At 41.0% G+C, this 11,591-nt stretch overlaps 1 protein-coding gene across 1 annotated transcript in view; it reads left to right on the top strand.

The window, feature by feature from the left end:
- ITPR2 (inositol 1,4,5-trisphosphate receptor type 2) overlaps positions 1-11,591 on the top strand; it is a 243,878-nt gene that overhangs the window by 111,558 nt on the left and 120,729 nt on the right. The window contains exons 32-34 of the mRNA XM_054281843.1: positions 621-746; positions 5,633-5,761; positions 6,344-6,464. Of these exons, the coding sequence (XP_054137818.1) occupies positions 621-746; positions 5,633-5,761; positions 6,344-6,464 (376 nt within the window). The remainder of the gene's footprint in view (positions 1-620; positions 747-5,632; positions 5,762-6,343; positions 6,465-11,591) is intronic.

The raw sequence follows: 11,591 nt of genomic DNA, 5'->3' as shown, positions 1-11,591 counted from the left end.
TTTGGGCACTGGGTATCCATTTTTATGCTGGGCACATGCAGACTTGTCATGCCGGAGAGGAGTCCTGGCATGTCCTCCTCCTAAGCCTTGTGCTGCCATTGCTGCACTCCCAGTGCACCACAACCTTTCTCTGCCATTCAGATCCCAGATGCAAGTGCTGCATTAGGATTGTGGGAATACAGGGACTTCAGTCCCATCTCTGCAAAAGACTTCTTATTTTATACTTGGCAAGCCTGTCACAAGGCTTCTACCTACCACAGTCAACTGGCAAGTGCATTCTGACAGCCTCTGGCTTTGGAGCCAGGCCTTGCTGGTCTTAATATCAGTTAAATACCAGAATCATTACTGGTTTGTCTTGTGGGGGTTTTGTCATTAGAGTAAGGTTTGCAAAGCCTTTTCATTTTTCTTCCCGTGGTCTTTCGGTAAACATATTAAGGCATGTGTTGCCCAGCTTCTCCCTAAATCTTCAGAACCAAACATGTGCATTATTATGGTTATGAATGTTTGTTAGTACTGGAAGGTTCATCTTTATTGTTCAGTATTTTTGCAGATAGAAAACATTACGTTGATTGTTTTTACTGTTCCATTTCATAGTGATTTTGTTTTTGCTGTTCTTGCAGGTGAAAATTGCCTATGTTAATTTTGTTAACCACTGTTACGTGGACACTGAAGTGGAAATGAAAGAAATCTATGCCAGTAACCATATCTGGAAACTTTTTGAGAACTTCCTTGTTGACATGGCAAGGGTAAGCTTCACCAGGTGTTAAATATTACAGAATGGTCATGGGTGACAACTGAACTGGCAGTAACAAGGTTTTTTTTGGTGAACTTTTATTTTGTTAACTATCTTTATTCAAAGTTGACAATAGGATCAGTGTGGTTAGTTGGTTTGTTTGTTTAACAAACAGTAATTTCTATGATCTTTATCATAATTTAACCTGCTAATTACTAGTAGCATTCTCTTTCTAAAAGGGCATCTTGGAACCTGTGCCTTTCTCTTTTCTTACAAAGAAATAAACTGGGGGTATGTACATGGTTGAGAGCCTGTATACATCTTTTAGGAATGTGCAATACATGTCATCATGGTGGTAACTAAAAGGCCCTCCATCTCTAATCTCTTCCTTCATTCTGTTGTTATAGTGAGGATCAGGGATCAAGATCTTCTCTGGCTCATGTTCCTTCTTTAGTCTCTATTTTTGTCTTTCGTTCTCCTGTCACTGCATTCTCACTGCCAAAGTGAAAGGCAGGTGTAGAGCTGTGGTCCCTCAGAATACTAATTCAAATATAAATTACAGCTGCAAGAGGACAGGGCACAATCAGTACCACAAGCCTGCCATTCCTGTAGTCCTCACTGAGCCTCATGGTGTCAGTACTTGTTGAATTAAAATTTAAGTTACAAGTTGAATTAAGCTTTGTTCCCAGGGATTTTGAAGGCAGAAAACAAGTGCAATCTTATGACTTCCACAGGGATTAAATACAGTAGTAGAGCCATGAGGGGATGCTAGTGTGATGTAATGATTATAGCCTGCACTACACATCCTTTTCTAGGAGGTTAATGCTTCTTGTAATTATAAATAATTACAATATTAATGACAAACAATGGTGTTGCTCTCTCTGCTCAAGAAGTAGAACCATGGCTTTTTGGGTTTTTCCCAGTCCATGGTCCATTACATTTTATAATACTTAAGTTCTCACTCCTTGCATTCTTCATTTCATTGAAATTAAAAGGTAAAGAATCTTAGTTTGGTCCTGCAGCTGAAAATGACCCCAAAGTAATAGTGTGCCACAAAATAATTCCTGTGAGACCTATTAGGAGAAAATACAATGATTTTTTGGCTAAAAGAAGAAGGACTACGAAGACTTATGCTGTACAATAGTTACTGGGACCTGTTCATTTTTTTTCTGTGAAACAGAAACCTTATATATGGTTGGGTTTTTTCTTTTGTGTTTTTTTTTCCCTTTCCTTTCTTTTGGGGTGTGTGTGTGTTTTGTTTTTGTTTTATTTTGGTTTATTTTTTTAACCTTTTATTTTTCTATGGGAGCAGGTTGAGGCAGGGATGTTTGTGCTCTCTTTTTTTGGTGGAGCTGTTTTCAGCAGTAATTAGTCCTCTACAAACCATCTTTTCTTGCTGCTTTGTCTCTGTGGTTGTGTTACACAGTGAAAGCCCTCCTGGACAAAAACAACCTGGGTTGAAAATTAAGATGAGAAACATCCTTGAAGGAGCATTCTGACTTTTAACCTCACTGGTTTTATTTCAAGAAGTATTTTCTTCTATTTAATTCCCTTTCTGGGTTGCCCTTTCCTGACATGTCCTGACCCTGACTTTCCAAACAGACTCTCCCTCCTCCCTAGCCCTTGAACGTGGCCAATTTTCTCTGCCCCTGGGCTAGAAGCAGGCAAGTAGAGAGAGGGCTCTGTCCAGGTTTCCTCTCATGAGCCTGGAGACAAACTGCACTGTGCTAAATGCTGGGGGCTTGTTCTGGTGCTGGTGACCACTGAGCTTGTTTTCACACACCTCTCTCCTGAGAGAAGTTAGACCCCAGGTCTTCAGAGGTGAAGAGGGGAAATTCTGCATTTTGTGCGCGGGTGCTGTTGGCAAAATGCAGGTTTATTCTGCTCTCCTGCAAGTTGCTCTGGCCTGTCCTGCTCTTCAGCCATGGACAGCTGTATTTTCCAGGTTATGGAGTGTATTTGTTCAGATTTGGTGCTCTGGGGCCCCAACAGAGCCCAAGTGTTATAAATACATCAGCGTTCTGTAGCTATCAGGACAGTTAGAATGCTGTCAGCCTCATGAAAGATGTTACAATAGCTTTCAAAGCATTTAGAAAAAGGGCCCTTTGATCCTCTGTGTTCCAGTGAGCTAAAAGGGATGCTTTTGCATGGGGGAAGGGGAAATGCTTTTCTTTTAGCTGCTACAAATGCCTGTCAGTGGGTGAGGTTGTGAGCTTTGAGTCTGTTATTGGAGAGCACCAAGGTGAAAGACGGAGAGTGTTATCCTCAGGTTGGATTCCTTCTGTTTCAGATATATTAAAAAAAAAAAAAGTAACTGATTTTTAAAATCTGTTTCTGGATTGAGGAAGGAAATATTTAGTCCCCAGCTGTCATTTTCCTTTCAACAACATGATACATTGCAAAGCAGCCACGAGGCGGATCCGTGTATAAACTGGGTATGCCAAAAGCTGTCGTGCTTTCAAAGGCACCCTGCTTCTACAGCTTCTGCCAACCTACTTTCTGCTGGGTGTGACTTACAGCCTTGTGCTGAGCAAAGTGGGTGCTGCTGAAGGAAAGGCTTCCCTTCCTGTGTGTGGCCCAGCCTGTGTAAGTCAGCAGCTGTAGTCTGAGCAGGATTAAAGACAAGAGCCGAGGATCTGACAGCTGTAAAGTCATCCTGGCTTTCTCCGCAGAATTTTTGAAGTATTAGTCATGTGAGTTTTGGTCCCAAAGCCTCTTAAGGGGTTTTTAAACACTGCTTTCTCAATCCTCATCTCCATTTCATGCATTTCAGGTTTTTGTTTTTTTCTTCCACGGAGGAAGATCTGTCAGTCCCCAAAGGGCAGAGGGATAAGAATAAATGAGAGGATTTCCAAATTCCTTCTGTGCTGGGAATTTTTCAGACCAGTGTTTGAGCAGAGGGGCATTCCCACATATAGCTCTGCCTTTCGGGCAGCTGAAGGGGAAAGCTTAAAAGTGTTGTGGAATTTAGTTTTGGTGATTTCTGCATTCACTGTGCTAGCACTGCACAGCTCCCTGTCTTCCTATTGGGATTGCAAATGCTGAGCTCAGAGCTACTGGCTCCAGCCAAAATTGGCATGCAGATTAATGAAAAGCAAAAGAAATTCCAGAGATTTTTAGTTCTCTGATCTCTTTAAAAAAAAAAATTAAAAAATTTTTGATTATTAACTGAATCATTTACCTTCAGAAGGACTGGGGGTGGTGGTGGTGTCACACTTTTCCCAAAACAGAAGGGCTGATAAGTTTATGGTTTCATTTTAGCCACTGTTGCTTCTCTGACCAAAATCTTTCCTGGGGTGATAAAAAAATGCACTCGGTGGAGGCATGACTGATTTATCTGACACATTTTAGATAAGCAGACAAGCAAACTCCTCAAGATGCCTCATTTGTCTAGGTCTGAAATTATCTTTGGTTATTTTTCTGCCTGCTGCATGACAATGTTTGTGTGCTAGACCCAAGGTGCTTCTGTGTTCCCCTGAGCTCTAGCACACCCTGAACACAGGAGCTTTTGGATGTCATGTCAGTAGACTTCCTTAAAACATTCCTGGTGGAATTGCTGTCTTGAAGTGACAGTGGCAGTGTGTAATTAGAGACAATCTTTGCCCTGTGTGAGATTCAGGTGCTGTGGATTATCTCTCTGCTTCTGTCACCAACTTTTTCCTTAAGCAATTCAATCAGCTTCTCTGGACTCCCCATCCCTGAAGAGATGTAATGGTAAGTGTGTGCCACTCAGGTTTGGGGTTATGTATTAAATGCACACATGGCAATGACTCCTATCCCTGGAATTTTTGTATGCAAAATAAATTCTGCTTTTGCATAGATTCCCTAGAACATCACAGTCATCTCTGGCTTATGTAGGTGAAAGAGAAAACAACTCTGCCTTCATTTCTTGTTAAACATGACTACAGCTGCTTATTCAAAGGCTGTTGAAGAGGTAGTATGACTACAGTCTGTACTACTTATTTGTCCAGCCTTGCCTTTCTCATTGTTTTTGGCTCTCTGTAGGCTCCTTTCAGTACTGTGTACACTGACACATGCAAAGTCAACATGACTCTGTATAGATGTTCAAAAGTGTTGAAGAGAAATAAAGGAAATACTGAAGGATGTAATCCACACCAGTAATTTTTCCCTTTCTTTAAGTGTGACATCTTTATGCAGCAACAAACTTTAAGTGTTGTACCAAAGGGAGTCTTCAGGAACCTTATGTACAAATCTTCCCACTTCCTCCCACCATTCAATCATCCTTCTGTGCTCCAGAGCTGTCCTGGTATCATCCATTCCCTTCTTTCATTGTTTTAGCTTGGCTTCTGTATTTTCCCCATGTGGCTTCCCAAAGAAATGCTGCCTCTCTTCCAGTACCATCCTAAAGCCTGTTGGTATTGAGTGTGCTGTTTCCCTTCCTTCCCTCCTTTTAAACATTTTTCTTGCAAATGAGCTTCACCTTTTCCACCCAGTTGTGGTGATTAATTGTTGAGAGAAGCTAAATGTTGTATGAAATCTTTCTAACCTGAGTTGTTTATGTCTCATCTGTCTCTGAAGCATCTTCCAACCAGCCCTGCAATGGGAGGAAAGGTCCATTTTCTTCTTGAATCTGTCTAAATGTGTAAGTGGCATGCAGTGTGCTGATTTAGGGGGATCTTTTCTTCATGGTGTGGGAAAGAAAAGGCAGGCAGCCAGAAAGAACTATTTCAGAAAAAAAGGGTGGACCTCCAAGAAGAAAGATAAGCTATGATAAATCTAGCTTCAACTCTAACATAGTTCTCTCTGATAGATACTATATAAAAATCTTTTGTTTTTACTTTAAGAAGAAATATCAGATGTGTTGTAATAAATACAAAATAACAAAGCTTGCTTACTGGGGAGAACTAAATCTCATTGTTTCCTCCTCCTTCCCTGCAGGTTTGTAACACAACCACGGATCGTAAACACGCAGACACGTCTCTGGAGAAATATGTCACTGAGCCTGTCATGAGCATTGTGAGTGGCTTCTTCAATTCACCATTTTCAGATAACAGCACCAGCCTCCAGGTAAGGAGAAGAGACACAGACAAATCAGCTACTCAGAACATTAATGAGATACCTTCTGCTACCTGCATAGGAATGCTGTCTCTTTTCATCCTCCTTTGATTTCTCTGTCCTTTCTCACACCACTGACTACCAGCTTAATCCCTCCTTAAAACACACAATTCTTCATTTTAGTCACTTGCACCTTGAACCAGTGGACAGCTCAATGTGGTCAGAGTTAGTTCTGCCTCTTGTGAATTCATTGGAGGGGATATCCTTGTAGAAAAATCTTTGTGTGAGGGAGATGCTGTGTCCTGTGACAGAAGGGACACATGCCTGAGAATGGGAAAAACTCCTCTGTCCTTGTGGTGTGTACTGTGTTTGCTTGATATCAGAAGCAATCTAAGGAAAAATTGCATGATTTGGCCTTTTTAGAGGTGCAGCATTGATTTCTGCTCCTGCCAGACCTAAAGATCAAAGAGAATTTAATGGAGCCATAACTTGAGTCTACAAGCTAAAATCCCCTTGGTTTACTTTGTGTCAAACCCTAGGGCAGCTGTGAGGAGATCCTTAAGGGTAAAATTCTGTGTTTGTTTTTGTTTTCAGACACACCAGCCTGTTTTTATTCAGCTGCTGCAGTCTGCTTTCAGAATTTACAACTGTACCTGGCCAAACCCAACACAGAAAGCCTCAGTGGAGTCCTGTATCAAGACTTTGGCTGAAGTGGGTAGGTTCAGGTTATACTTTGATTATTGCTCTTTGTGTTTAAAGATCAGACTTGAAGTTTAACAGGTTTTAATTTGACTCTACCCTCCTGAAGTTGTGTCAGCAGTGATTTCAGAAATCCCACTTTCTGAGGCTAAATACTTCCTTCTTTTATAACCCATTCAAACCTGCCCCATCAAATAGGGTTGTTAGGGTGAAACTGGTAGGGCAGAGGGATGAGCTTGCTAAGTGAGTGCTGATTGAGCTTTCTGCCATCAATTTTAATTTGATGGTTGAAACTCTTGATGATTTTAACTTTTTAATATCAAGCAAGTTATGGTATTAAATCACAATGTAAGCAAAGGCATCCCTGTTAAAATAATTTTTTTAAAACTTCTTATCCTACATTAGAAAAAAGTTCTTCACCAGAACATAGCTAAGACTGGCAAAAGTTAATTAAGTTAAATTTCTATAAATATGATTTTAAAATCTTCTGCCATTCTATTCTGACAGAATAAAGGATTATTCAATGTAGTTTCCAAAAGTCAGTGGTGATGGTTGCTTGTAGAATAAGTTTCTGCTCACTGGGAATGAAAGCTGAGTAGAGGCAGATACATAGAAACTGGCTAAATTCTATTGTTGATACATTTATTAAAAAGTATTAATAAATAATGATAAAACAATATGAGAGGGTCCCAGAGCCACCTGCAGCACAGTAACAATCAACTCTAAATTTAGATTTTTGGAATAGCTTTACAGAAGTATCATTTAGCATTTTAGCCAAAACATCCCATTAACTTTCTGTGTGAATGTGAATAAGCAGATACCTAAAAATTTATCAACCTTCAATTGTTTTATTTGCTGTGCAAATGATTTAATTAGGGATCCATCTGGCAAACGAACTCTGGAAGTTGAAGACATTTTATTTCCTTTATGCAATAACTACTACAGTCTCACATAAAGCTCCATCTCTACAAATTCTTGTTTGTGTGTTTAACATTCATCCCCTTGCTCTTCTCTGGCATTTCTATTCAATAAATTACTTCCTTTGGGAGTCTGGGGAAAGGGGGAGAAATAGGGCAGGTGAGAGTAGATTTGAGACCACTATGCCCTCTGTGTGCTTGTAGACAGCTCAATGTCTTCATTTCTGTAGAGCTGCATCTAAAATCAAATTCCAGCTCAGAGAGGTCATTGTGTTATCTTATCAAGATGAGGCTGTTTGGAGGCATCTGAGCGTGGGTTTATTTTCCATTTGGCTACGTGCCCACAGCACACAGCTGATTGTAGCCTGAAAAATTCCCAGCAAATTCCAGCAATGCAGAGCTCTGCTGATTGCTGGATGAGTCAGGCCAGGCTCTCACTGGGCTTTCTCTTCTCCCAAGGAGCATGTGCTAGGACAAGAACAAAAGTTCTCAGGTTGCACCAGGGGAGGTTTAGGTTGGATGTTAGGAAAAATTTCTTCACGGAAAGGGTTGTCAAGCACTGGAACAGGCTGCCCTGGAAAGTGGTTGAGTCATCATACCCTGGAGGTACTTAAAAGTCATGTAGATGTGGCACTTAGAGACTTGGTGCAGTGGTGGACGTGGCACTGTTAGGTTACTGCTTGGACTCTATCTTGAAGGTCTTTTCCAACCTAAATTATTCTATTATTCTGCCCTGTTGAGACAGCCCAGCTGAACTTGTCCCCACAGCAGCCTGAGAGGGAAACCACAGGTCACCCTAAGGGCATGGCAGATTCAGCTTCATGTCTTTCATGCCAGCATATGAAAGGGCTGGTGGGCTTTGCTGGGCAGTCCTCTGTGTGCCTCTTGTTTCTGGGGCTCCAGGAATGGCTGATGTCTGGAGTTTGCTTCAGATATGTGACTTTGTATCCTATTTGTGGAACTCAGTTTCTACCTCCACTACAGTCCTTTCTTTCATTCTGTTTTCTTTTTTCCTGGAGATAGTATAGAGTTGGTTTGTTTGTTTTTTTTTTTTAAAGTAAGCTCTTGTGCTATCCTATGGGTCCAGGCTCCTTCTTGCTCCTCTGGCTTCCCACCCATGGGCCCCCAGCCTGCCTTGTGTGCTCTCAGGTGTGGCAGAGCAGAGCTGAGCTGCCAGTGCAGGGCATCACTCTCTGTCCTCCTCTGGGGCTTCCCTGCAGCAGGAACTGCCAGGCTGGGAGCCCCTGGGGTGCCATGGGCTGGCAGCCTCAGAGCAGCTCCCTGAAAGCACACAGCACTGCTGATTTCCTTGCCCATGTCCTAACAACTGCTCAGGGATTCATCACTGATAGCAATATCCAGCATGGTAAAGTTGTGTTGTGTCAGACAATTGCCACGTTTTTGTTGAGTGTTTTATTTTGACAGTGGAAAAGGGGTGAGGGGAATTTCCCCAAATCGCAAAGTAGCTGGAGAAGAAGTGGAAGCAGAGTTTTTGACAAACCCCCCTGTGCAAAATTTGCCTGGCCAGCAGAGATTTTAACTGTGGGTGATACTTGGTGTTCTTGGGCACGGTGACAAATGTGTCTTGCCTGGGCTAATGGAGTAGGCCTGTTCTCCATGGAAATATTTGGAAAAACTTCCCCAGCTGGGGATACCAGAGGCTTTTACAGCCAAGGCCCTTCTGTGATTGCAGTGGGTGCCTGGTGCCTTTCTCTGTCGGGTGTTCCTCTGCCCAAAATGATGCCTCACTTTGAGAAGCTGGAGGCATCTTCCATAATACAACACAAACATAGCAAGCTTCTTGTGCTCTTTTGTTGGCTGCATAGGTGGTCCATTTTTTCCCCTTTTCTGACTTGAGAATCTTACAGTTTTAATGCTAGGGCCTTTGTGTTTCACAGCAAGGCTTTAAAAAACCTCTAAAAAGATTTTGCCTATATCAGAGAGATGGAGTATTGGACAGATTTACAGCAGGGACCAAAGACTTCTGAGGAAAAATAAGTGGAGTATAGACCTGAAAGAACAAACATGATTTTTTTTTTTTTTTTTTTTTTTTTTTTTTTTTTTTTTGTGTCATTGCCCTGGATTTACAAATGAATCTCAGGGGGAAGAAAGAAAGATCATACACAGATTTCCCAAGATATCAAAGATCCATATAATGACACACTTCTAAAATGACACACTTGAGAGCAAGTTTAAGCAACATACACCCTGTTCAGTGCTTCCTGGTTTGTTGCTGGCAAGCACTGCCTCAAGAGCTTGAGATCATTACATCTGTTTTCTGATGAGTACTGCAAGGATGTGTGTTACCTTCCAGGTCAACAAAAGGATATCTCACAGAAGCTTATTTTTTATAACCCTGGTACTTCAACTCCACTCTACCACCAGGGAAAAACTGCATAAGCTTTTCAAGCCTCACTTGCTGCTTTGTCTCCAGGCACTTTCCTGCCTCCAGTTCAGCAGGAAGCATAGAGGCTTGCTCCTCTTCTTCAGCAGATCCAGGAGGTTTGGAACACAGATATCAATGTGCACCAGGTTTCTATTGCCCAGGAAACATTTGGCTACTTGGCCTGAGTAGAAACACTTGTGAAATCACATTTACATATATACATATATATATATATATACATATATATATACATATATATACATATATATATACATATATATATATATACACACATACATATGTGTGTGTGTGTGTGTGACTTGTTCATATGGATTTCTGAAGCAGGTTACCACACTGGTGAGAATGAACACATACATATATCACTTTGGCCTTTTCTCTTTTATTACATAGAACTGAGCTTTTGCTTGAAAATACAGTCCAAAAAGTGAATAATCAAAACTGCTCCATCTCCCTGGTAAAATAGAAACAACTGAAAAATACCCAGACCTTTGTGAAAACAGAGGAAATAAGACATCCAACCATTTAATTTATTTCAAATGAATTCATTATCAAAGTACTTTCAGTTCATGCATTTTATGATCTTTGCAAGGTTGAGAGGGGTGGAGGCCAGTCTCAAAGTCTGCATTTTAAACCAGCTCTTTCTCTAAAGATTGGGGAATATCACCTCTCCTTGCAACCAAAGATTGCATATCTTAAATTACATATCCTAAATGGCATTGAAGCAGGGCCTTTCCTGACCAGTCCTTCAGGATCCATGCAAAGAACTGTCTTTGCTTCTTAATTAAGGCAGCAATTCTTGTATCTTCTCTGAGCATCAGTTTTCTCTTACAAGGATAAATTCAGTTGTTTTACACGCTTGTCTCTGTAGCATCCATTAGTTTTCTCCATTATGTTTTAAAAAATTGAATCTTTCCTCTGGTACTGTGTCTATCCCAAGGATATGGTCTGTCTGTGATTGTGCTGTGACCACCAGTAATGAAATAATTGGAATTTCCCAGATGAGTAAACAGTGCCAGATAGGAACCTGTATTTTGTTGCACTATGTCTCTTGGCAGACCCTTAGAAAAAAAAAATCTGTTAGCAGGCCAAATTGCATTAGTCACTATCAGATTATGTTCTAGGATGTTGTGCAGGAGAAGCAAGAGGAGAATTCTTGTTTCCATCCTACCCAATTTGAGGTGAGCTCTGTAAGATTGCTATTTCCAAAGTTCAAAGCTGGAACAGGTACAGAGGAAGCACTGCTGAGGTGGTCAGGGGAAAGGAGAACTCTGTTACAGGAAGGGAATTCAGAACCCCCACATGTTTTGCTCAGCAAAACACAGACCTGTGTTGTTGCTCTTTAAATGTACTTAAGAAGATAAATAGTCACAGAGAGGTTTAAGCTGAAGGACAGTGCTGACCCAAAACCAACTGCACATAAATTACACTAGGTTGTAAATAACCTAAATAAATGTAGATTGTAAATCAGAGGATTAGAACCCACTTTGGAAGGATGTCCTTGGTCAGTGGGCTGAGAGAAAGCAGAGGGAGGAGGAATGGCAGATAAGCTGCCATCATTTTAAATGGGGCTCAATAAATTTTTCCAGAGATATTAAAGAGCATGGGTTGTCTGTAACAGAGAGCAGATGGTCTGAAGGTGTACTGAAGTCCTTTCTAGTTGAGTATTTATTCCCTAATTTAAAATCGCCAATACCTCCTTGTACAGAATCAAAAAAAAACCCCCTCTCCTCTGGTTCTTCTTGACCATGCTTTTATGCCCACTAAAGCCCTTTACTTTTACCTGACAAATTACATATAGGAAATATTAAACATAAAATCT

The sequence above is a fragment of the Melozone crissalis genome, unplaced genomic scaffold (assembly GCF_028551555.1).
Source record: "Melozone crissalis strain CALT ecotype California unplaced genomic scaffold, PUWL_Pcris_2 ptg000033l_1, whole genome shotgun sequence".
NCBI classification, from domain to species: Eukaryota; Metazoa; Chordata; class Aves; order Passeriformes; family Passerellidae; genus Melozone; species Melozone crissalis.
The sequence above is the reverse complement of the archived record's forward strand: the minus strand, read 5'-3'. Positions and strand labels throughout refer to the sequence as shown.